At 43.3% G+C, this 26230-nt stretch overlaps 2 protein-coding genes across 2 annotated transcripts in view; both read left to right on the forward strand.

Moving 5' to 3' along the window:
* ASZ1 (ankyrin repeat, SAM and basic leucine zipper domain containing 1) overlaps positions 1-4388 on the forward strand; it is a 37338-nt gene extending 32950 nt beyond the window's left edge. The window contains exons 11-13 of the mRNA XM_066320281.1: positions 1107-1212; positions 1621-1734; positions 3528-4388. Of these exons, the coding sequence (XP_066176378.1) occupies positions 1107-1212; positions 1621-1734; positions 3528-3680 (373 nt within the window). The 3' untranslated portion in view covers positions 3681-4388. The remainder of the gene's footprint in view (positions 1-1106; positions 1213-1620; positions 1735-3527) is intronic.
* Positions 4389-9480: 5092 nt separating this feature from the next.
* WNT2 (Wnt family member 2) lies at positions 9481-25621 on the forward strand. Its single transcript, XM_066318981.1, has 5 exons — positions 9481-9568; positions 10945-11168; positions 14159-14436; positions 17257-17521; positions 24373-25621. Exons 1-5 carry the CDS (start codon positions 9489-9491, stop codon positions 24600-24602), a joined length of 1077 nt encoding a protein of 358 aa, XP_066175078.1. The 5' UTR covers positions 9481-9488; the 3' UTR covers positions 24603-25621.
* Positions 25622-26230: the final 609 nt, after the last annotated feature.

Below are 26230 nucleotides of genomic sequence, written 5' to 3' on the forward strand. Positions count from 1 at the left end.
ATTTTACTCACTAACGATCTTGTGCCCAGAGCTGAGGAAAACACTTTCTGACCTAAATTCCATCTCCATTTAGATATTTGCACTGCACTGGCATGTAGCTTAGTTCAGTTGTTTCACAAATTTTATGGATACATTTTTGCCCTCAGAAGCAAGAAGCAAGTGGTGTGAGTATGTTGCATTTAGGTTTAATAGCAGATTGCCTAGGGAATGGAGGAATGTTGGAGTCAGAATTAGTTTATTCAGATCCTATGGATCTGCAGAACAGGAAGTTCTGCAGTAGAAACTTGTAATTGTCTGTTGTTTTGGCCCTGCCTATTATTCACCCAAATAGCTTAGAGTTATCAGAAACTTTCCTACTGGAGATACAGACGCTTCTCAGAAGTTCCAGGGTTTCAGAGCTCAGTCAGTAAAAACAATCGGATTATCATCTTCCTTGCCCGCTTTCTCTCTTGCAGGTGAGTGGCAGCAAATTTCTGGCCAGCACCATGACTTAAGACTAAAATTCTATGGCATTCCAGTGAAGTTGAGTCAGTGTCATGTAGAAGCTCTAGAAACTTAAAGCTGGAAGTATTCTGTTAAATTTTTCTATCCTTCTCTCCACTTCTTGCAGATATGGATCAAACTAATTTTAAGAGTTGTCTTCTGCTTGTATTTGAGCATCAAGTAAAAATTTGCTTCATAATCAGATATTTTAGGCTCTGAGGTGTATGTTTCCAGATCTAAGGGCCACGCCAGTATTACTGAATTCTTATTTTCTTCAACTCTGTTGAAGACTAAATGACCCTAAACCTAGTCATTTCAGTCCTGCTCCAAAGTAGCAACCAGACCTTTTCCCTCACATATACCTCCAAAATATAAGCTGCAGGTCAAAAATACTGTCCCTCCAAAATAAGGCAGGGGAGGGGAGGGGATGGGACAAACGAGGGAAGAAAAAAACCAAAAAACAACTCGATAAGATGTTAAATGTCTTTACCTACTAATTTTTAAAATTATACTGGATTTTTTGTATGTTATGAAACTGCATGTCTGACTCACTAGCCAGTGTTGGAAATCCACAGGTAATATTCAGCTTGCAAAAATAACAAAATATCATTTTATTTTTCTAGTGAAGATGAATTGCTCAAGTTTCTTCAGCAGTTGAATAAAGAGTGTACTAAGCTGATCATTCCTGTGCAGACCATGAATAGCCATTTCCTCAAAAATTCTCACAAGGTACTCAACCAAACAGAAGATGGATTTAGAGTGTATTATTCTCCTTGTAAAATAAAAATTATGAATAGTCATTCACCATCTTGGTTATTATATAGTTATATAAAGCTGTCTGAAGCTCTTTCTCTAAAGGACACTTCTTAAAAATAATTCATTTCAAAGAGTTAGGGCACACAACTAAAGGAGAGACTTGTTTTTTCCTGTTTCTGCTGATAGGAGAGTTAAGGTGGCAAAAGTTTCCAACAAAGGCTACTGGGAGTAGTAGCTTGTTGTGCGTGAATCATACAATTAAAACCCAGCATAAATGCAGTTATAAACCTTTCCCAGCACTGTTTTGTGATACATGCACTGTAGAATGTTAAATTATAATCTACAATTATGTAATTATAGCAAATAACTTAATATTAACAGATGGTACTGCAGTGGGCACCTACTGAATGTTATGTTGAAGTCTGCAAAGATGTGATTTGCAGTGTTAAAAAGTTGGGAGAAGAAGTTGGCAAGCTGAAGGACCTCGTGGTGGAGGTATGTGTGAGTGAGGCTGTTAAATACTGCGTACAAGTTTTAGATGCAACCTCAAATGTGATATCCATCAGGGAAATGTTTCGTGCCTTGGTCTGCCAAAGGCTGTTTAGCCTTAGCTTGGACATTGCATCGATCTCTCCCCCTTCCACCTTTTCATGGGCAGAATGAGAAATAATCTGTGATATTCCAAGGCAGTGTAGAGAATCTCCAAAAGAAAGCACAATCTACCTTTTTCTTTATACTCCATGGAAGAATTAATTGGAATGTATCCCTGTGCTCTTAGACAACACTGTGGCATAGGCGCCATGCTGAATACTTACACTTTTTTAATTAAAGAATCTTTTGTTTGGAATTATTGACTCACAAGGAAGATACTAAGGTTTTATGGATTGAATGGGAGGCATCCCAGATAACTCTGCAGAGTGACAAAAGAAGAGGGTGGGAAAGGTCAAGGCTAGATGTTAGCACCACATCAGTCATTCTCAAACCAACACAGTGACACTCTCTTGTCAGATGGGGTCATTTTAAGTAATAGGCTGGTAAAATGAACGGCCCTGGGGTAGGGTAAATGGTGCATCAGTGTCAGAAAGGAATCTGTTGCTGAACGAAGACATGTGGAACTCAGACCTTGAGTATAATGCTGCTAATGCAATTTCCTGTAGTTTAAGTAAATTTAATGTAATATAACAGCATTCTCCCAATAAATCACTTAGCACCAAATATATTAAGAGATAGAAAGTGTGACAAAGAACTTATTAGCTATTTATTCCTGGTTTTGCATATGCAGTCATCAGTTGTGTATATATTTGCCTTCTATATATGCAGGCCAGTTATAAGGGCTGGGAGGGTTCCAGGTTCAGTGCCACTTGCCTTTATCTGTATGTAAGGTTTTACAGCTGTCAAGAAAATCCATGGTATCCTCTGTGAAACAGCCTTCTAATTACTTCAAAAATGCAAATCCTTCTTTTTAAAATCCTCTTATGTTTTATGAATTTCACTTTTGAATACTTAATACAAGACATTTTTCTGGTACTTAATTTATGATGGAGCACTTTTGAATGTAGAGCGCCCAAGTGTTCATTATGAATGTGTGAATGTAAGTGAAACAGTTAAACTTCTTACATAAAATGTTTGTATAAATTCCCTTGAAGTCTTCAGTACTGATTGCTAAGCTTAGTCATGACAAGACTTTGCCAGCAGTCCATGGGTGTAGCATATAATTTTTGAAAGTGCAGTAAATGAAATGGCCTTCCAAGCATTGTGAACTAAGGTAGGAAATCAGAATCTAACCCTGCTGTCCTCTATGGCAAGGCTTCTCTCAGGTTCAACATGTATTTGAGAAGGCACTTGTTAGGTACTTTCCACTCTCCCTTTAATTTTGAGAAAGCCTAATCTGTTACATACTTAACTTCTTTTTAAATAAACGAGTTTTTTTCATAATTAAATGTCAGACATTCTAGTTAAAACATTTGACAGAGTTCAGTTGTTTTGTTACTAGATTTTTGTACCATCTAATAATATCAGTGTTTTACTCCTGAGTAATTAAGTTTGTAAATGAACAGTTTGTTTTTCTAATATATATTACAGAATGATTGAACCTCAGGTAAGATGAACATTTACACACATTTATTTCAAATTAAGTAGGACAGAGAGAGAAGTAATATCAATCCTAGATTCCTAGATGCATGCAGATTCTTAGGACTGGGTACTTTGTAATCTACTTAAGAAGAAGTTTTCACTCTAACCTTTTTTTTTTCTCTTCACTTTTTACATGGATTTAACATCTGTCTCAGTATGAACAGAAGAATAGACCTAACCAAGTGAAACTTCCAGAAAAAGCAGCCACCTTGGAAAAAAGAATAGTAAAAATGGGAGTGGTAACGTTGCTTGGATTTGGTTTTTTCTTATCTGTAATTAAAATAGTGGCAAAGAGAACCCGAATTTAAGTTTAGAAATGTTTCTCATAATATCTGTAGTATTTGTATCTATTATGCACTTTGATCTAAGAGTAAAGTTATTAAAAATTAAAACTGTTATTTAGGAGTATCTTAGGGTTTTATTTTGAAATTAATTGTTGGTACAGAATGTAGGTCTAAAATCTTGTCAAAGCTGCTTTTCTTTTTCTGGCGTAAAGCTGATTATTGCTTACTAATTACTAGTTTCAGTTTTATATTTTTTACCTGTTCAGAGGTGAATAGAAACAAATTCTGATTATATATTGCATGTTTGTATTTAAAATTATAGTGCAGATATGTTTTGGGGGTTGGGAGGGTTTAAAATATTTTCAGTAACACTTTCAGTTTTATGTTGATAAAGATCTTTTTGCAGAGACATGGGCGTGAGTTTTTTTTATTTTCACGATCAAGAAAACTGTGGCGATCTTGTTACATATTGTCTAAAAAGTCATTTCCCACTGAACTATGATACTTAGATTATGCCTGAAATCTGCTTCCTTAGAGATACTCACCTCTATTAAGAGTTTCATCATATCTATTAAAATGATTATAGTAGTCCTTTCCTATGAGAATGCATATAACTTAGAAGGCACAGCAGCTTGATTTGTCTTCGTCTGGTCTTTCACTACAAATTTTTTCTTAATATTTTCTCCACTTAAGGTGTTTGTAATCCCGCAGTGAAACATTTGTAACTGGTTTTGATCTTACCAAACTAGCTACTTTGGGAAAAAAGGAAGTTGGTGGTAGTGATTTCAAACTAGTTATGTTTTTACAGGTTTCAGTAAACATCTGTAAAAATGCTGAATATTTTGAAAGGAACGTTTTTCTTTCAAAACAAAACAAGGAGTCAAAAAAAATATAAACCTGAATGGGTGTGTGAAACTTTGGGTCTCTGAGTTTTCAGAAATGTTGTGTGGAGTCTTAACCTTTGATATTCCCTCTAGAGACTAGTAAGGAGTAGATAAAAGCTTGGATGCTGTTCCAATCACTCTTACTACCGTTTTCTGCTTTTTTTAGAGAATTGCATTGGGTGTTAGTATATTTCCTTGTTAGTTGATTTCCTTTTTGCTGCAGTTGTTCTACCTCCTTTTGTCCTTCAGTGCCAGGAACATCCTACAGAGTGATGAGGCCAGAGGCAAAAACAACATAAGGTGGGGGGGGTGTTGTTTTTTTCTGCATTTCAAGATCCTTTATTCGCTTTCATATTGTTGCAGTGCCTCTTTCAAATTCTCTGACAAGGTGTCACAATATGGTAGTGATAGGGCAGGAAGCAAAGAAAGAGATTCCTTCAGCATCTGGCCCTTGAGCAACACTGTCAGAATTCTTACCCCCACCAGCACCTCCTAAGGGAGCCTTCATAAGAAAACGTCCCTGCTGAGAGGCCTCCTTCTGCAAGTCATCAAATTACAGTCATTATCCCAGAACAGTAAGAATACAGTGATTTGCACATCGATGAGGGGATTGGAGGAGAATGCTGAAGAGCGCTTTGCATGTATTAAGCAGGTAAACTGCTCTGCAGCTCTGCAGCTGTTGTTCTCGTCCTACAGTAGTGCAAATTGAGATGCTGAGGATTGAGTGAGTTGGACCTCGGGCCAAATCCTTCTGGATACCTCCTTGCTTAAAGATGCAGTGAGGTTCCTACTTTGCAACGTCATTGGATACCTAACTTGTCTTCATAGGGATGGCTATTCATGCCATGGCCTTTTCTGAATCTTTAGGCTGTTAGGTAAAATTAGGGCCTTGGGCGTTTCTGTGGAGATCTGAGGGAACTTGAAGATTTTTTTTAAAGATTTTCCTGTCTAAGATAGGCCATGGCTTGTGTGTCCTGTCTCTGTCTTCTGTGCTTTGGGCTTTTGCCTGCTCTTTAAATTTGACTTGTGCAGTACCTGGTCTTTCATAAGGCATTACCCTTAATTATTCCTCCTAGCCAATTACAAGTAATAAAGAGCATTTTGGGGTATGTGTGTTCTTAAATTGAGAAAGAGCTTTTTTTTTTCTAATATATTCTCCACTGACCTCAGCATGTGTTTGGTTTATCTTCTTTTATTTCATCCAAGTGCCTTGTTGAGGACAAGACTTAAAATGTGCAATTTATTATTCTTTCTTTTGTTGTCTTTGAACCCTTACAGGTGTTTCCAAAAGCTGTCACTTCCTTGTGAGTAGGTGATTGTTTTCATTTACCGTCTCTGTTTCTCCAGTTCTTCAAAAGCTACGAGTTGTCTTTCCCAAATAAAACTCCTGTGTAACTACAAATGTAGTAATTCACACTGTAAAGTACTACAAATGTTGCTCTGGATCTTTATGTACAGAGACTACAATTCTGATACCTATTAGTAGATAGCAAGGCTGCAAAGCCTTGAAGGTCTGATAAGTATCAAAACTGCAGATTTCTGCTTTTAAGGCATGTGCTGTAATTTCTTTGCTCTGGAGACAGGGGGGAAAGTGTGTATTTGAAAATTTAAATTTCCCTATTCCAGAAATAGGAATTTTCATGTAATGGATCTGTATTGAGTATGAGTGAGATATGACAGTGGGGTATTACTGACATGAAATGAGTTATGTAATCTCAGCCATTTTAATAGGTGATAAATTGCTTCTGGTTTTTATCCTGATCCAAATGGTGTTGTTTCATATAATATAGAGCCAAAGTTCCTGGAATTGGGACTCACAAAGATACCTCTGGGCAAGGATTTTCAGGTTTTTGAGATGTGCTACTGGCTGTAATATACATGGGAAGATGTGTTCTACTTAAGAGTTTGGTGGGGTTTTTCTTAAAAAAAAATCAGATGAGCCTTCCATGCCTTAACCTCTCCTGAAAACAGCCCTTACTCGAATATAGAAATACAGGTTTAACTACATTATTTTATTATTGTATTGAAAAACCTCAGCTCGATCTCAGAAGGTATGCAGAAAACGGGACTTCCAGTGCTCTGGCTAACTGCACTGCCATCTGTATTGCACATAGCATGATTTCTTAACTGTATGAGAAACTGTTCACATAATACTTGTGAAAGACACCAATAAATTTCTATATTCTGTCTGTCCTTGCAGCAAGGGAGGCCAGCAGGCGTCTTCAGGCTGCATCAGGAATCACCTCTTCCTCTCATGAGGGACAGTCCTCCATGAACTTTTTCAACGTGAGTCCTTTCCACAGGCTGCAGTTCTTCATGAACTGCTCTGATGTGGGTGTCCCCCCCCTCACCCCAATGGGGTGCAGTCCTTCAGGAATGCAGGACTGTGCTGTTGTGGGTCCCCTGTAGGGCACAAGTCCTGCCACAACCCTGCTCTAACATGCGCTTCCCACAGGGTCACAGCATCCTTCAACCCAGCATGGGGTTCTCCACGAGCTGCAGGTGGATCTCTGTTCCACCATGGACCTCATCAGCTGCAAGGAGGACAGCCTGACTGCTTGGGAATCTCTGCCCTGGCAGTCAGAGCACCTTCTCCCCCTTGTTCTTCACTGGCCTGGGTGTCTCCACAGCTGTTCCTCTCACATTGTCTAACACTCACTGTGGCACAATTGCTGCTGCGGAGGGGTTTTTTTTGCATTATCAAATAGCAGTCCTGTAGGTGCAGCTACCATCACTGGTGGGCTTGACCTTAGCCAGTGACAGGTTCATCTTGGAGTGACATTGGCTGTGTCAGACGTATGGGAAGCTTCTGACACCTCACAGAAATTACCTCTATAGCCCCCCTGCTGCATAATGCTGGCCGTGCAAAACCAGTGTGTTCTCCCAGGTTCCTTTCCAAACTTGCCTGCTTTGTTATTCTCTATACTCAGTGTGGTTGTTAATAGAAATAATGGATCCAAGGTGAACTTCTGTAGGGCCAGCACGAAGTGGAGGGGTTGGAGAAAAAATGTGAATAGCAGTTAAGCTGGAATGCAGATGGGGTAAATGACTTATAAAGAAGAAAAAGATATCATTGATAAGCCACTCATGTAGTAGCTGCAGGTAAAGGAGCTCCTGTTAATTACAGAAGGGTATGAAAAATTGTAAGGAGTCAGCTTTTTATTGCAAGCCTGAGAAAGCTGGTGGCAGGGAGGATTGTAGCCTCTGTATGGGGCTGGAATTTGCTGTCCTCTCACTGGTGTTTCTCTGCCCTGGAAATTGATCCAAAGCCTGCTGTAAGAAATAAGTTGGCCAGAAGCTAAAAATTGGAGAGTTTTTACACTGATTACATTTTATCAAATAAATGCTGAACGCTCATCTGTTGCCTTTAAGATCTGCTGAAGTTAGTAAGAGGAGCTGTAGTTGCCTCTGGGCAAATAGTACTGTTGTGGAAGCATTCATGTAGAAGCATTCTTACTCGGAAGTCTTTGCAGTCAAAAGATTTTGACATTGCAGTTGCGGGTGGGTGTTTGGTGATTACTTAGGGTTGTTTGGAATGTTTCTTTCAAGTTAAGTTGCTAAGTGGGTGAATGTTACCACCCCAGAACTTCACATAATTCTACATTTTGCGTCTTCTTTCTGAAAGGGTGCTTGCATCTAGTTCTGTGTCTCTGATCTTGAGAAGTTGTTCCAAGAAACTGGAAAATGGCTGTAATATGCAGACCTGAAGAACAGCTCTTAAAGGGTGCTTCCTAGCTTGCTCTTACAGGATTTTCACCTGGAGTTAAAAACCAGGGCTTCTTTTAGTAACGAGCTGTGTAGTCCCTAACTCACTTAGCGACCTTGGGCATTTGTCTTATTTTCAGCCAATGAATGCTGAAAGTGGGAAGTGGGGCATCTCCAGCTTGGTAATGAGGGTTCGTTGTTTGGCATAGGTATTTGCTTTGCAGAGATGACACGAAGTGAAAAAGTTTCTAAATCCCTTATATTTGAGTTTGCTTCCAGCCCCGGCCGTATCGCCCCTCTCGGGGTGGGGGGGCCGTCAGTCGCCTCTCGGGCCGGGGAGCGGTGCGGCGGCTGCGGATTCCCCCGTCCCGGGATTCGAGCGGGATGGGGCGCGTAGCCCGTCCCCGTGTCGGAGCCCGTGGGCCGTGGGTCTCCGCGGTGCCGGGCTGCGCGGGGACGCCCGGGGCGGAGGAACGCCGGTGCCCGCGGAGAAGCCGCCCCGGCTTTCCGGGGCGAGGGGAGGCGGCCGGGCGGTGTCCACCCCATACCGGGACTGCTCTGGTTCTCTGCTTCTCCTCTGGCACCGTTCCATGCTCGGTGTCCGCGGGTGCGCGTACTGAGCCATGAATTGCCGTCGTGGCCGAACCCCGAGAGGTGCCAAGTGCTGCCGGTCTCTAACAGCCTACCGGGGCTGCCGCCGGCTCCGCAGCGGGTCGTGTAGCATCTGCTGGCGGGTTTGAACTCGCTGTCTGCTTGTAGGGTTATTGGAAAGCAACTGGCTCCTCGGGATTCCTTGCCTAATCAGAGGTGTTACCTCCTCCTCTTCCCCCAGTGTCTCTTGACATCATTTCATCCATCAGAGTTTCAGAGGAAAAAAACCACCAACCAAAGCAGAACCCACCCAGTCTGAGAGCAGCCCGCACCAGCCCCTCAGTTTTGCCGTGACTGCAGGGAAGAGCTGGATCGGGGCAAAGATGAAGGATGGGAGTGGGGCTGAACTCCGTGTCCTGAGGGATTTGGTGCAGGGCGAGCCGAGAGGAATCCAGAGCGATGCACCAGCAGGCATCCCCCGCATCCCGGCAGGGGATCAGTAAGCCCCGCGATCGCGCGTGGGGATGCGGAGGTGCTTGACCCACGGGAAAGAAGTAGCCCTCAAGGTGCGTTTTACCCCTGCTCGTCCTTGTTGCTCCATGGGATTTCTGCCCCGCACAGCTGACCTGATGTGGACCGAAGTGTTTCTAACATGAACTTTCTCCCTGGGATCTGGTGGTCTCTTCCCTTGGTCTTGGTCTGGGCGACCCCACCAGTCACCTCCTCATGGTGGTAAGCTGTGCAATTCCAGAAATTTTTATTTGCTCTTGGGGAAGGTGGGGTCGGATTAATTGTGAATTAGGGGAGGTGGGGGAAGCCTCTCCCTCTTAGTCTCGCAGAAGCGGAGCTCGCTGCTGCCAGCTGCTCCGGTCCAGAAAGTCCGGCCTTAAAGCGAGCGGATTTAGACGGTCCCGGCACCTCCTTCCACACCCCGTCTCCGACCTCCTTCTCCTCCGCATAAGCACAGCGCAACTGCGGGGGCTGCCCGGGGCTTTCGGCAGCGGTGCGGGGGTCCCGGCCCGGCGGGGGCAGCGGGCACCGCCCGGCCGGCGCTGCCCGGGGCCGCGGGGGGAGCGGGAGGAGGGCCGGGAGGCGGGAGGGGAACACGCCCGAGGGGCGCGGGCGAAGCGCTGCTGCTGGCAGCCGCCCCTCCGCGCCCCGGCGGCGCTGGGAATTGGCTACAGCGGCGCTACTTCTTTATTATTAGTTTATTTTTTCCTGCTTCCTCGCCCTCCTCCGCCCCTCCCTCCTTCACAGTTTCTCATCTCTGAACTGGAAACTGCCAGGGCAGAGGGCTGAGAGCCCGGCGGGCAGCGCAGGGCCCGGCTTCAAGTGATAGGTGATGTCGGCGTGGGTCGTCTCAGGCAGCTCGCTGCAAAACGCCTTAGAATGGAAACATAAACCTGCCCCTCAATCTGGGGACCCCAGATAAGCCCAGACTGGAAAGTCTTGATGTAGGAGAGGAGTTAAACCCCTCCTTGTAATCCTGGAGAACATATTTAACCTTGACTCTGGCTGATGCGCGATCAAAGCCCGATTTATCAGACTGAGCATGTTTCAGTAAAATTACTATCTGTGTCTTTAGTCATATATAAACGTTATTTATTGCGATGGCTTTTTGTTATGGTGTCTTCTAAATGCCACTTAACTATATATTTTTTTAAGTCTGGGCTTTAACGATTTTATGATCGTATAAAATAATAAAAATCCAAGAAAAGGACATTTTTTTCTGTTTGATCCCTTCAAAAGACACCTATAGAAGTTTGGATTTTATGAAAGGTACCTTTCGAAACATTTCAGGACTAATAGAGACCATCTGGACACAGATGATGTAATTTAATTTTTTCAAGGTTTTTTGGTTTGTGTTATTTTATTTTTTTTTAAGTACTGCACAGAACTGCAATAGCGGGGCTTGGGGTTCTCCTGAATACTTCACTTTGTTAAAAAAACACAGGGTCGATGACTAACTGTAAAGGATTTCCACCAAAAAGGCAGAGGTAGCTGCAGCTCGGGACTCGCCAGAGGAAGGCTCCGGGGCGCTGAGGACCCTCCTTCCCACGGGGGTCGGCTTGGGCCCCCGGCGCTGCCCTGCCCCTTCCCTCCCGCAGGTACATGGGCGCCGTGGGCTCGTCGCGGGTCATGTGCGACAACGTGCCGGGCCTGGTGAGCCGGCAGCGGCAGCTGTGCCGGCGGCACCCCGAGGCGATGCTCTCCATCGGCCGCGGCGTGGCCGCCTGGACGGCCGAGTGCCAGCACCAGTTCCGCCGGCACCGCTGGGACTGCAACGCCCTGGAGCGGGGGCAGCGCCTCCTCGGCCGCGTCCTGCTGCGCAGTGAGTCCCGCGGGCCGCGCCGGCGGGAGGGAGCGGCTGCCCGGGCTCGGGTGGGGCGTGCAGCCTCCGCGCCCACGGGAAAAGGGCCTTTGGAGAGTCGGCGTGAGGGCGCCAGTGTTCCTCATAAGGGCGCCAGTGTTCCTCATAAGGGCAACAGGGGCTGGTTTAGGGCCGGCAGCCCCTAGACAGTGTGCGGAACGATGAGGATCAGTGGCCGTCCTCCTGTATCCTTGGTTTTAGCAAGGGTGGAGCTCGGCTTTACATTTCAAGAGGAAAGGAAGAGCATATGTTATTTTAGGGTCTCACGGACAGCCGAACAGCATACATGATAGCGCGAAGGTCTGTATTGCTCAAAAACTTGTACCAAATCAAGGAGACAACCGTGGGGTTTTGGAATTTTAGGGGCTGACTCTGCAGTTCCCCACTTGACTTTTCTATTTTTGGTGCATAATGGGTATCAAACCTACGTATTACGGCCTACAGGGAAAATGAAAGCATCAGAATGTGGCAGCAGGACAGAAGACTTTCTATCAGAGCCCAGCCTCAGGATACCAATGCTCGGAATGGGGCTTGCTGAAAGGGGCAGCTCAAGTGCAAACAGGAGCCCAGTGCTTTGGGATGGCAGACGACGGTCTCTCCTGCAGGCCGATTCCCGCTGGAGCATTTAGCCGGGAAGGTGCAGCAGCAGGGTGCAGTCCCTCCAGGGCTGCGCTGTCTGCGGGGTGAGGGGTCTGCGGGGCCATGCCGGGGCAGCACTGTCCTCCAGGCACTGCCACATTTCCTGTCAGGCTCCGGGGAGAGAGAGGCAGGGCACATCTGAGAGAGGTGAGCCAGGCTCGTGCTGACCCCGAGCAGCTGAGGACTACCTCGTGCTTCCCGCCCTGAGGAAGGATGGTTAAGCAGGGTGGTGGTGTCATCTAAAGGTCGGAGTAAGGTATCTGGTGAGTCTTCAAATCTCAGATGTGGCTCTTTTGACTCAAAGAAATGGCTGGGATTTGTTACAGTGTCAGAACAATCCCAAGGGATTAAAGTGCTGAGATTCTTAGTAACTGCATCTCTTTTCACCAAATGCCACACCCTGCGCACATGGCCTTCCCTGGTGCACAGCCAGTGCAGCTGACCCTGCCCTGGCACTTGTGTCCCTGCAATGTCCCCGGCATCATTCTAAGCCCTGAGCAGTGTGGCACCTGCAAGGAGGGGAGTAGGAAAGTACCGTGGGACTGTTGCCCCACTGGTGGGGAAGGAGAGGAGGATGGCAGACACTGGGCACGCTGACCCAAGCAGGGGGATTCTCATTCCATGCTAGGTTCTGCTGCTGGTAAACCATTGGTTCCTGCAACCAGCTTCATGTTCCCTTAGCAATTACTTGTGAGTAACCAGTAACGTCACCCACAGGCTCATTTTCAGTGAAGTTTGTCTGATATTCAGGAAAACACGTCTGGCAGAACATAGCCTAGTAATGATGAGGATATTTAATAAAAAAAGTAAAAATGCAGTTTTTCTAAAAGTGAGGTTTTCAGTGTTGGCTCATGTGAGAGAATGACAGCATCAGGCTTCTGAGATCTGCATGGAGCCTGATCAGACTGTGATTGCCATGGAAATGTAGCTTGATAGTGGTCTAATAAAATTGATTAGTTCAATAAACTCAAAAAACTTTTTCTATTCCACCAATATCAAGTGTTCCTTTTTAATTAACAATTTACAAATTTTTTATATTTCTGAATAAGTTTTCTCAGAAATAAGTCTTCAAAAGAGAGTGATTTGTAACAAGCCATGGTAACTTCTGCCTGATTTTGAAGGCAGTGTAGGAAAGGCATGGTTTGCCCAGTCCTTTTGTAAGCTTTTAGTTGTTATTTGCAAAAGGCTTGCCCAGCATGTAGAAATTCAGGGCCCATTCACAAGTTAAGCATATTTGCGCTACTGCAATTGAAATAGTAAAGTTCTATGGTGTAATTCTGCCTCTACCAAAAAAAAAAAAATCACATTTAACATTTGTTTTTGGGGTCCTCTTTTACTGTGCTAACATTACTTAAGGTTTACAAGCCCTGCAAAGAGGTCTCTCTCACTGCAAGTTTTCTTAGATATTGCACAAAAATCTACTTGTCATTCTTCCTATGCTAAAACCTTTTAAAGTAGGAAAATATTCCATTACCATAAATAAATCTGTGATAGTGTAATGTAGCTCTGTATTGTAAACAACTATTTTTGTTTAAAAGAATTAGCAATTATTACATTGAAATATGTACCTAATCGTCTACGAGTAGGCATAGTCTAGAAATTTAGCTAATCTTTGATATAGTAAAGTACCTTGATTAGGAGATGGGAAAGCTGCCAGAGCAGCTGGCATGCAGAAGTCACAGCTGCCAGACCAAATCCTGCCTCAAGCATGACACAAGCAGTGCCATTGATTTAATGGAACTTATTTGTGTGAATTACAGTTATGGGCTAGATTCTAGGCGGAAAACCTAATACTAACTTACTTTTCAGAAAATAACACCCAAGTTTTCTCCCTAGCATGGTTTAAGCAGGAAAGTCCATTCCAATAGCTTCAGGAGAGGAAAATGTAGTTTCAAGAGTTACTTGCAGTATTTGCAATGTGCGTGCTGTTTCAGTGTCCCTGTTTAATAACTTCTTAAACTTATCTCTCAAATAGCACTTCATATATTCTTCTAAACTCGTGAAATGTGATAGGAATACCAGCTGTCCTATTCACATATCTGTACAAAACAACTGATCCGTAGAAGTTTATTAATCAATATCAGAAGCAAATGTTTAATGTTTTCCAACTCTAACACTATATTGATGAGCTTTTACCAGGGAGGGGTCCAAGTTTAAGCCATGACTAATTCTGGCTCCAGGGAATATGTATTTGTGTGATTTCAGCCTAGTTTATCTTCTGCTCTGCAGAAAGGTCCAGGCTAACTGGATATAGGACAGCCACTCAAAGTAGCTACCCCAATGATATTTGAAGTGACTTCTTTTCTTTTCAGGTAGTCGAGAATCTGCTTTTGTACATGCCATCTCCTCTGCTGGAGTTGTTTTTGCCATCACCAGGGCATGTAGCCAAGGGGAGCTGAAATCCTGCTCCTGTGATCCTAAGAAGAAAGGCTCTGCCAAGGACAGCAAGGGCCATTTTGACTGGGGTGGCTGCAGTGATAACATTGACTATGGCATTAAATTTGCCAGAGCCTTTGTGGATGCCAAAGAACGGAAAGGAAAAGATGCCAGGGCACTGATGAATCTTCACAACAACAGAGCTGGAAGGAAGGTGGGTGTCCAATGCAATAGATGCCTAGAGATGTTCTTGGCCAACTCTCTTGTGTCTGGGGCAGTTAACGCTTGACCCTTGCTGTCTGGTCTCAGCAGTTATGAAGAAATATGGGAAGAGCAGGAGCCTGAGCTGCTGCTTCTATCTCCCTTGGAGGTTCAGTGTGACAGAGATCTACAAACAGACTGAATTCAACTGCCTAACAGTATTCCTGTTGGAGTCACTTCAGTTGCTTCTTGTGTGGGGAGTTAAGCAGGAGTCTAAGCTGCAGGATCAGTTTGGACGGAGGTTTTGTTTTGAGCCTAATTCTTATATAAGCAGGAGTTTTATTTTTGGTTAATACAGAATACAAATTCCTGAGAGAGGCTGAAGATCACACTGAAAACTAGGTTTGACAAAGAGCAAATTCAAAATAACTTTTGAGGAAAAAAAACATTCTGTCCATTTCTGTATGTATATGGTTAACTCAATCACAGAGTGAGCAGAGATAAAAGGTAATTAATTCACTTTTAAAGAAAATAAATACAAAATACATGTCCCTTCAAAAACCAATGGCCTTGGAGCTTGACCTGCAACCGCTTTTCTAAACATTGTGTGAAAATACTGTTCCTGAATTTCAACTAAGAGAGTCTTTACTTTCACATGATATGTGAGGAGAAGGAGTAGTATTGTCCACCTCTGGTGCAAGGGCCGAGGAATATCTGCACTAACATTTTGTGGTGGTAGCTATAAAAAGTGAGAATAGTGCATGAAAATGGAATATAATGTTTCATTGTTTAAGACGTTAAAAAATTGCTGCTCCCATGACATCTGAAATAATACAGAAATGTTTTATTGTGCTAGACCAAGCAGTTTTGGAATTATTTGTAGAGAATTTTTGTGTCTTTGTTTTTCCTTAATGTATATTTAGTAGGAATTAAGTTGTTTGTATTCTGATCTTTTTTTGTACATGTAGATGATTTTCCTAAAAAATTTTTGTTCTTCAGCATCTTTCCTCCACCAGTTTGTTGCCAGCAGGTGCAGTTAATACGTAATGTAGGCAGACAAGGCTGTTCAGATCAGTGATAGGCACATGCAGTACTATGGTCATGGTTCTGTTACTGTCCAAAAGAGGATGAAGTCTACAAACAAACAAAAATGTTTTAGGGATGAATAAGTTCCATGATGGGAAGTACTTTCTGTAGTATTTGAGCATCTTACTATTTTAAAGTTTTGAAAAACACCTCTGCCAAATAGTAAGGTAATACTGGTAAGGTAGATTTTTGGAAAAATATCAAGAAATTTTAATAAATATATTCAATTAAAAATAATAAGTACATTCTCATATGCTCTAGGACCTGCTTTATGGACAGAGACACTGTTTTGTATTCACAGTGCAGTAGTGTAGGTTTAGCTTTGCAGGGATCTCACCACCCCAGCTGCCCACAAGCCTGGCATTTTGACCTGGGTAAGACCATCTGTGCTCTTGGTTTTTTCTTGCCCCCAGAAGGAATGTTGATAGATTTCTTTTAAAACTAGTCTATTCCAACTGTGTTAATTAAAAAACAAATAGAACAAATATTTATAATATTCCCATATGAATCACAGAACATAATATGCTGTATATCAGTACAGGAACATCACTGACAAAAAAAGACCTGCATTCCTATGTGCTTCTTCCACTCTTCCAGGAAGTTGTTTTAAACGTACAAGTAGTTAAATTGATTTCTGCTCAGATAATTAAAACCAAGCATCTGCTTAAATCCCAGATTTGGGATATGTCAGTGAAGTGGGGCTGTGGGAATGCCTGTGGCTTCTTTGAAGTAGTCATATCATTTACAAGCTGGAAACAAAATTAAAGGTCCTTTGGTTTTATAGTACATTCTCACTTTATTATGAAGTTCCTGACTAAAAAAGGCTGCCCCACTCTGCATTAATCTCACTTCTAATCATGGAGCTTTCCTCTCTCTTACCTTCTTCCCATGATGACATCCCTCTTGTACAAACTCTAAAAAGTTCATATTTCATGAACCCTTAAGGCATAATGTTTATAGCTCAAATATCCATATCTACATAATTAGAAATGAATTATTTACTGTCTATGAACCCATCTGTTGTTCTCCGACATCATACAGTTCGCTTAAATATCTGAGATTAAGCTGAAATGGCTTTAATGCTATCCAGATGTTAAATTAATGATAAGGGTGATCTCTCCAATCCAAACTAATGAAGATCTTATTCAAAAATGTTTGTTAAAAGCTGTATAAGCATTTTAAGAATACCGTATTTTAAAATTCTGCATAGATCTGATGCCTAGCACAGGTACGGTGCTTTACACAGTCTTTTAAAAATCTTTGAAATATGAAATGCCTATGAATTTCTGGGCAATATTTGAAATGCTGTTCAGGGTAAAGGACAACTTTATGAAGATGAGCTGGAGAGGATCAGAGAGTCAGCACGGTGATCCTGCAGCTGGAACAATGGGGAAAGGGGGCACCTTTGTCTCCCTAGGGGCTGAATGATTCTGGCCATTTCTGGTGGTTTCCTCCTGTCCAGTCTGTGTCCTAGCACTGTAGACCACATGGATGTTTGGGATGACTGGCAGGAGCAGGAAGGTAAGCCCACCAGCTGGAGGACTGTGTGTACAGTGAGTCAAGCAACCAGAGCAGACCAACCACATGGGGATGACTTGATGCTACCAGTGGGTGTCACTACAGACCGTAATTTGGAGGCCCATTGCAGGCCTGGCACTACAGGATGGATGGAAAAGGGCTGAGAAGCAATTAATTACACTTTGTTTTACCTGTGTGCATTTATATTTACCTGTGCATTTCTAAACAGGCCGTGAAGCGGTTTTTGAAACAGGAGTGCAAATGTCACGGTGTGAGTGGATCGTGCACTCTAAGGACCTGCTGGCTGGCCATGGCAGACTTTAGGAAAACAGGAGATTATCTGTGGAAGAAATACAATGGAGCAATTCAGGTGGTCATGAATCAAGATGGCACGGGTTTCACTGTGGCCAATAAGAAATTTAAGAAGCCAACTAAGAATGACCTGGTATACTTTGAGAGCTCGCCAGACTACTGTATCAGGGACAGAGATGTAGGTAAGCCTCTATCATTACCTGTGAATGCTTTTATTTAAGACATTTGTACTTCAAAGGTCAAAAAATATAGCTTTAATGAGAGTGTGTGTGTACGTATACATACATACATACATACATACATATATATATATATATTAAAATGCATGCATGTAACCAGCAGGAAACAGGAAAGAAGATGTTTTGGAAGGACTCGGTACAAGAACAATAGTTCCTTGATGTCTCTAAGTGTACAAAAGCCAGTTGTTCTAATCTAATTCAGCAGTTTCTGCCAGATGCTATGGAGCCCTGGAGATGCTGTAAGGCAAAGCTGCTTTCAGTACAGGTTTGAGTTGTGCTCTGGAGACAGGTCCATACAGGGCACAGCCACACTCACCCTTGTGCCACACAGTTCATTCCAGAGCTGCCCCAAGTCCCGTGATGTCCCTGTGGTGTCACCTCCTGTTGCAGTGCTGCCTTTCCACGTTGTTATGCGACCACTGCGGTGCCCTCCTTCATCTGCATGTTCCCACAGCTCACTGTGACTGGACCCCGGCTGCAGACACGCCTTGTCTAATTAGGTCCCCATCTAATGTGGGAGGTACAGCTTGTGACAATCCAACTCTGCTTGCAGCAGTCAAGGCAGCTGTGGGTGACGTGGGGTGAGGCAGGTGGATGAAGGAGTAGAGTCAGGGGGTCAAGCACATTGGCTGAGTGACACAGCTGTTTATTCCTCTTACTGCTGGCTCTGTCCATGCCAACCATCATGTCCTCTGAAGAGTTGTGCCAGCCCCCCAGGGAAGAGAGAAAGTATTGGTGCTGCTATTAACACTGGATTTTCCTGCTTCAGAGATTCAATAGAGACACACTTAGCAGTGTTACAGAATTCAAGGCATTGCCAAGCTCTAGGAATCCTGCTAATGGTTCTTGACCCATGTATAGTATTTCCTGATGTGGCAATTAAAAACAGGCAACTAGAAAATCAGAAATCTGGAATAGAGAGGCAGACTGAGTAATGTATGAGAGAAATTGTGGAACCAATTAATAGGGTGTATAATGGACCAGATTGCACCCCCTATGACAAATCTGTAAGCATCTGGATAGCAATGCAGCTCAACTCCTTTTGGCACTTCTGCATGTTTACAATCCAAGTTTGCTTGGAATAAACATTGCAAAACAGCTGTACTTAAATAAAAACAATATGTGAATTCCTGGTCATGTACTGTTGACTTCAATGAATCCAGAATTTCATCCAGTACAATTACATTGTACAGTGTTTCTGGTTAGTTAAGTTGTCAACATAATTTTAAATGCTTTTTATTTATTTTGCCAGGTGATGTTTATTACCTGCACGAGCACGTACCATTCCTTGAATTGTGGCTGATACTGTAAAGTCTAATCCAAGTGAATAAATGGGCATAATGTGGCATCATGCAGAGATTAACTTTGCAGACCAGGAATTTTTTCAAAACATTTATCTCTTGGTGTTGCCTTATTCATTGTGAAAACCCCTGATTTCTTTTCCCCTGGAAGAAGAACTTGTACACTAGCCATTTAATAATCTCTTTGTACTAAACCTAATCTCATCTGTCAGTCTTGCTATTGTGGAGGAGAGTGGGCATTTTTCACTACAATGTATTATGTGCACTTGCCAGACACTGACAAAGCAGCCCTGAGATGGCAAAGTCTGACATGTTCTTTGGCTCAGCTCAATATAAGGCTGCAGCTGAGGTGGTGTTCTTTGTTGCCCAGAATTCAGAGAATGTGGCTGTTTGGAAAAGTATATTTTTAGAGAACTACGGTAAACCTTTGATGGGATGTGGGATGCCCTGCTGCTTGCATGGAGCAAAGAAAGAACCACACAAACAAAATGTGGTCTGGCTTTGAGGGAGATGATTTTGGCAGCTGCACCACATTTTTTGGTTTGAGCGTTGCAGAGTGTGAGTCCTGTTAAGTGACTGCAAATGAAATGAGCTTATGGAAGTCTGAGTTTGGAAATAGATAGGGAGCATCTCAGTGTCAGCTGAACAGTTCTGCCTTTCGTTCTCCAGGGAATTCAAGTGATTTAGTGCTTCAGGAAAAAAAAATATCTGGAGGTTGGTTAGTACTGGAGCTGAATGAAGGATTCACAGAGCAAACCTTATGAAGCATCATGATTTGACCAGGAGACAACTTCACAAGCTGTAAAATGTCCAAGCTAGTGTCCCCTGTGCCATGATTGTGCTAACACATCAATGAGTTAAAAGAGCTCAAGGATTCTGCCATCAGCAGCCTGCCCAGGAAAAAAGCAGATACCTTCTCTTCCCCCACTGGAGCTTCCACCTGGGTCTGGCATTCTGTCTGAGGGGGCAGCTGGACATACATACATGGAACACCCCAAAATGTGGTTTGGGTTTTTCTTTTTTTTCTCTAGAAAGGAAAGAGGACTAATTGATTTCAGGAGGGGTATAATATGGGAAATCATTCATAGTAACTCAATAGCAAGATAATGTAATAACCTGATCACCTTTCCTTGCCTTAAGATTTCATGAAGGACCAAATGAAGATTTTTCAGAAGTGTTCAGGATTCATTTAACCTTGCACACATAACTGCTGAAATAATTTTTGCTCACAATTTCATACTCAAAATTTGACAGAAACAGAGATAGAACATCCTAGAGAGCTTTTAAAAAACATCCTAGGTAAACTTCTATTTTTATCAACACATGGCCATCTCTTCAGTGCTGGGCTGGGAACTTCCAGCTCCTCCAGACAAATCTGCCTCCAATGTGTCTTCTGCTTGCTCTCTCCAGCCCTTCTGTGCTGGGTGTTGTCTGTAAGATCTTCAAAGCTACTTTTCTGTGAACATTTCCTGTAATTATTTTTTTCTCCAAGAACACTTGTAAGGAAACTATCATTGGGGATTTGACTGGTTTTGCACCTTTTTTTTGCTTTTGGTTGTGTATATGTATGTGTCTGTGTGAAAGTCTAATAATGGGTGTTATTGCTTGACACCAGATTTTAATCAATAGAAGTAGTAGGAAAAAGCTTTCATTATATACTAATAAATACATTTTAGGGCTTTAAGAATGGAAAGAAAATATTTTTCAACATAACACATGTTGACTTCCAAAAATAACTGTGCAAACCGAGAAGAAGGGACTTGATGTACAGGCTGTGAAGTTGGCAGTATGAAAAGCTATGGCTATTTTGGCATGTAAAGCATATGGCAATTTCAACATTTGAAATGAAAACAGAAAGGTTGAACAAAAACTTTTTACAAGTTAGAACCTACTCCTTCCTTGTAAGTGCTGAGGAGGTGCATTGCAGGTAGCAAGCAGAAAACTCTGCCTTATTTTGTGCAGTGTCTTCTGCTGCTTTCATCACTTGGGCCTGCCAAGGAGCACAGTAACTTGTCAGGCTCCTCACTGCTGATTATTTTCTTTCTCACTAGAGAAGCTGCAGAGATTCTGAAGCTACTGTTTGAACTTTAAAAAAAGGTTGGTTCTGCTGAAAAACGAAGTCTTTAAATGAGCTTGTTTTCACTTTTGTCACAATCTGTGGATAATTAAGTCCCCCGTCCTAGTTGTATAGTAAATATTGATGTTTTGTGATCAGCATGAGATGATACCTTTCTGACTGTCTGTTAGTGGCTGAAATAATTTTGGTTTTGAAGCTGGTGGCAAAACTCCTGTTGAAAGCAGTTGGTGCATCCTGCTTAGGTTGTCCTTTAATGCTGTGTGATTTCCCCTTACATCTGGAAATAAGAACATTGGACTTTGAAACTAACTTGTGCCTCAGCTGAGGAATGTGGTCAAACTTTCTGGGCAGCTCCTGAGGGTTGTGGAGGAACATGGGGTTTTCTTTCACCTCCAGGAGCCAAATAACATGGCTCCACTCTGCTCCTAGTTGGGATTAATGCTGAGGTACAGGGCAGCTTTGCTTTTCCTCCACTGGTGTGAATTCCTTAAACAGAATGTTAATCATGTGGGTCACAAGCTTGGCCTTTGTACTGGTTTTTTGGTCTGAACAGAGAGAGCAGGATAAGTACCTTTAAAAGTCCTTCACAGAATTGATTTGGTTGAAAAAGACCTTTGAGATCATCAAATCCGACCTTTGAGCGAACACCACCATGTCCACTAGATCATGCACTAAGTGCCACACCAAGTATTTCCTTAAATATCTCCAGGGCCAGTGACTCCAGCTCCTCCCTGGGAAATCCATTTTGGAGTTCCAATTTGGTTGTATTTTGCACAGTCTGGGATGTGATGCATATTCCTGAGGGCTGACACAAACAACAGAACTTACACTCAGGTATCCCAGCTGTTTGTTTAGCACCATGAATGGAGGAGAATGTGATGGCTGGGAAGCAGGATCTGGCTTTTTTTCTGCCACAGGCTTCCTATGGGACCACTGGTGCATCATGTAGTTCTGCATCCCCCTGACTCCTCAACCTTGCCTAGACTAGGGGAACTGGGGGTCACTGGAAGTCTCTCTTCCCCCATGATGGAGTGATTCTTGAAGAAAAGGTCTGGGAAAGGCCTCTCAGCATCACTGCAATGCCTGTTATGCCAGTTGCCTCGGTGCAGCTGGCTCTGCAGGGATAACTGCATGGCTGAGGGCTTGTTGAGATTAGTGTGTGCCCATGTGGGTCACTGCTGGGGGTACCTCTCCTCCTCAGGCCTTCCTGCAGGGGATCCAGGTGCTGGCACTGGCTATAGGGACAATAGGCCAGGAACAAGAGTTACTGCTGGTTTCCTGGTGCAGGGTGTGCCTGATGCACAACATCACTGGTTGTTACAGCCAACTGAGATGCTCCCCCAGATATCAGAGGCTTACTTTAAAGTGCTATTTGGCCATATCCCCAAGGATGTTATGCAGAGAGTTCATAGGGAGCAGCATGAACATTTTCCGACCCCAAGGAGATTTGGGATTTATAAGGCTGCAGGTGCAGGAGCCTGTTTCTGGCTCCATTCAGTGTGTTTTCTCTTCCCACTGCCAGTTCTCTCAGCCTGCCTGGCTGGTGCAGCAGCACCTCTGCAGCTCAGGAGCCCTGAGCTGGGGGCTCAGCCCCTGGCAGCAGCCGGCAGGCACGGGCATCTGTGCTGAGCCCTGGGGCCATGGGCACCAACAACCCCCTGCCCTGCCTGCAGCACACACGAACCAGCCATTCCACTGCGAAGCTCTCCAGGTGTACACCTCTACCCAATGAATATTGAAGTATTTAAATAAGTACAGGAATCTAGGCCACGGGAGGGAAGCTGAGATATGTTCTAGGGGCTGAAGCACTTCTCCAGGACAGCAGCCGAAGACTGTCCTAAACTTGATGCATAAAGAGGAAAATTTGTTCCCTCGTGGCTGAGAGGCTGGATCATGTGTCAGTCCCATGAAAAAAAAAAAACCACCAGATTGAGAAGGCAACTTTAGTCCAGTTCCTGAAACCCCTCATTACATTACTGGTTTGGGGTCAGCCTCCATATAATATGAAGTGTCCCTGATGCTGGGGGGCAGTAAGGAATGGAGAGACAGTGAACACTTGTATGTTATAAGCTGCTTTGAGACAGCAGCATCAGTGCATACAACCCTAAATTCACCATAAGGAAAAAAAAAAGAAAATTGGAATTTATTCAGCTTAAATTATTGATAATTACAATTAAACTGCACTTTACATTTTTTATTTATTAAGATTGGTTTGCTATCCTAGCTCATGGAAATTTTAATTAATTTTTGCATGTATTTGTTTTCCTTAAGAAGGTAAATTGTTCATGTTCAGTGTGCATCTGCAAATACACATTGTAAAATACTTTGTCAATTTACTGTCCACAGCCATTACTCAGGGAATATCACCTTGCCCAAGAAGAGAATGGATTTGTAATCAGGTCTATGGAAAATGTTAGAAGAATGTTAATATTTTTGATATATCTGCATTTGATTCATAATAGCAATACATAGGAAATTAGGTGAGGCAATTAATTTTTATGAAGTTCTCAGATTGGTGGTAATAACCTGTCAGCAGCTGTGCTATTGGTCCTAAACTGTACCCTAAAATCAGTTTGTGTTAGATGAACAGTAGCTCCTGTGTGGTACAGTCACTATCAAGACTAAGGCATGCCTTACAGAGCCATTTTGTGCCGTGTGGATATAGGCACAGGCATTTCACCATTCTTCCTGAGTGTTTCAAGAACATGACAAGGTGTGATATGGTTCCTCTTTCCATCCACAGCAGGCTGTAATTTAGTTTCTTCTAATCTCATGGTGAAAGAGGAGAAGAACTCTTGGTGTTACCCCACAGAGGTGAGAGGCACAGAGCTGCAACTCTTCAGCTCCCACCTGAACTAGTGGAATGGGGCCTGTGGGTGGACAGAGCAGCAATGCCAAATGCCTGAGGTGCTTCTGCACTCACTTCTGCAATCACTTTAATACTGGCAGGACAATTACTTTACCCATTGAGTCCCTTGCAGCCACCAAATTTTTTGGTCTTCTCTTTCCCATCCCTCTCCTGCACACCCATGAGATCCTGAGCACCATGAAGATGCTCTACCTGGGCATCCCATTTCAAATAGTCCTGGAGGACTGGGTGCAGGGAGCAGGACTGCCTTGGGAAGGATGACGAAAGTACGAGGGAAGGATGAAGCAAAATGTTATGATATTAACAGAATTCAGCAGACCTTTGAAGTATTTTGTCCATTTTATTCATCCTCAACTCCAGATCTGATTACTAGGGGAAATACTGGAGCAATTTTACCTTTATAGGCATTTCTTTGGCTTGATATTGAACCCTGGGTGATGTGATGTTTAAGGATCAAATACACTGCATATTATGTCTCCTATACCTATTTTCATACGCTGTCTTTCCTTAAAATCTGCCTCCTGACCTTTGCTGCGTCCCGTTGCAGGGTCCCTTGGGACAGCTGGTCGGGTGTGCAACCAGACGTCCCGTGGCATGGACAGCTGTGAGGTGATGTGCTGCGGGAGAGGCTACGACACCTCCCGCGTCAGCAGGATGACAAAATGCGAGTGCAAGTTCCACTGGTGCTGTGCTGTGCGCTGCCAGGACTGCCTGGAGGTGGTGGACATTCACACCTGCAAGGCACCAAAGAGCGCTGCCTGGATTGCCCGGACATGACACACAGGCTGCTGGCGCTGAGGAGCACAGCCTTTGCCCTTCCTGGTCCGTGCAGGGAATGCATCAGAGGTCTTTTTTACTTTTATGCCTGTTTTGCCTTTGTTGTTCATTGCACAGAAGCTGCTGAAAAATTGATATAAACCCTGCAGCATTTACTTTGCATTTCTGCATGACAGTGTTGCTGCAGAGTTGTCTGCATAAACTGATGCAGCTCTGGAAGGATGTACTTATGCCAACTCTTCCAACCACCATGTAACTCTCCTCCCGAATCCTTGTGGCAATTCATTCCTGCCCTCAGGAGCATAAGAAGACACAAAATATGGCACTTTTACAAGACCATCACCCCGAACCGCATGGGCTGGGCTTGCTCAAGCATCTTCTGGAAGGATCTTGGGCAGGTGACAGTTGAGCCCTGGATACTGAATGGCTCAGGAGTTTGGAATTCACTGGTTTGTGATTACCCCGTGAAAGAAAATTTGTGGCCAGATTGGTGAAAAACTTTACTGGAAGGGTGTTTGTTCATCTCTGGTGGACTGGAGTTTCCAGGAAGGTGGCCATCTGAGGCCACCCTGGCCACCATTAGCACACAGTGGCTTCCTGTGGGGCAGGAATTGGCCCGTGGTCTAAAACAAAGGAAATTGCAGGAGATGTATTCAGCCATGACACTTTGATGAACTATTAAGAGTCAAAGCAAATGTCTTAGTTATATGTTTGGGAAAACTTGCCTTAAAAGCTTTAAAAAAGTAATTAATATTAACTGCTGAGAATTTCTTTTCCCAACCTGAAGGATTGAAGAGAATGTTTTTTCACCCTAGTGAAAGCTGGGTACAGGACACTCTAAGGATAACTACCTAAGGATAAGGTTTCCTCTCTTTTACATACACAATAGTGGAAAAATGTTTACGAACAGTGATGGAGAAGGAAATACCATGCCTCAGTAATGACATGGATTCTAAAGAAGTAATCAGCTTCTATGTTCTTTTAAAGTTAATAAATCTATTAAATGTGCTCAAAATTATTTTTTTTTCATTCAGATTGGGACATCCAAATTAGGGTTTTTTCTGCATATTTTCTGCAAAAACTGCATGCCTATGATTCAGAGTGTATCGGCTTGTGATGGAGGCAGTTACAGGTTGTGCCAGGTCCATATGCTGGGCTGGGATCAGCACAGAACAACAAGTTGCTGTAAAAATATGCAGGCTTATGAGGCCCAGAAATTGCAGCCTTGGTGAAGAGGAACTGGGTCAGAGAGGGACACTGCCTCTCCTCAGGGCAGAGATCAGCAACATGAACCAAGAGAAAAATTAGTTCTGTACCAGTAAGTATAATAAGGCTCTAAAAAGCACCCGTGAAGAGTCGAGACAGGCAAGGGAATGAAAAAATAACATAGGAAAAGGACATTGAATGAGTGATAGAACACATTGTAGAGGAAGGTAAAATTTCCATATGAAAATGAAATAGACTGGAAGAACCCTAGCAGGTACAAACAGTGCAGGAGAAAGTAATATCCAAGTAGCTAACCAAGGCAATAAAGTGAATGCTCTGGGTATGTTTTGGTTTTGGAACTTTCTTAAAAGACTATTTAAAAAGAAGGGGGGTTGGTATTAAGTGGTTTTGAGGGAGTAGTC

The sequence above is a fragment of the Sylvia atricapilla genome, chromosome 5, assembly GCF_009819655.1.
Source record: "Sylvia atricapilla isolate bSylAtr1 chromosome 5, bSylAtr1.pri, whole genome shotgun sequence".
In the NCBI taxonomy this organism is placed as follows: Eukaryota; Metazoa; Chordata; class Aves; order Passeriformes; family Sylviidae; genus Sylvia; species Sylvia atricapilla.

Coding starts and splice junctions, on each gene's coding strand:
- WNT2 (XM_066318981.1), top strand. CDS start 9,489: ATGAACTTTCTCCCTGGGATCTGGTGGTCTCTTCCCTTGGTCTTGGTC. Junction 9,569..10,944: donor CCAGTCACCTCCTCATGGTG/GTAAGCTGTGCA, acceptor TCCCTCCCGCAG/GTACATGGGCGCCGTGGGCT. Junction 17,522..24,372: donor TATCAGGGACAGAGATGTAG/GTAAGCCTCTAT, acceptor GTCCCGTTGCAG/GGTCCCTTGGGACAGCTGGT.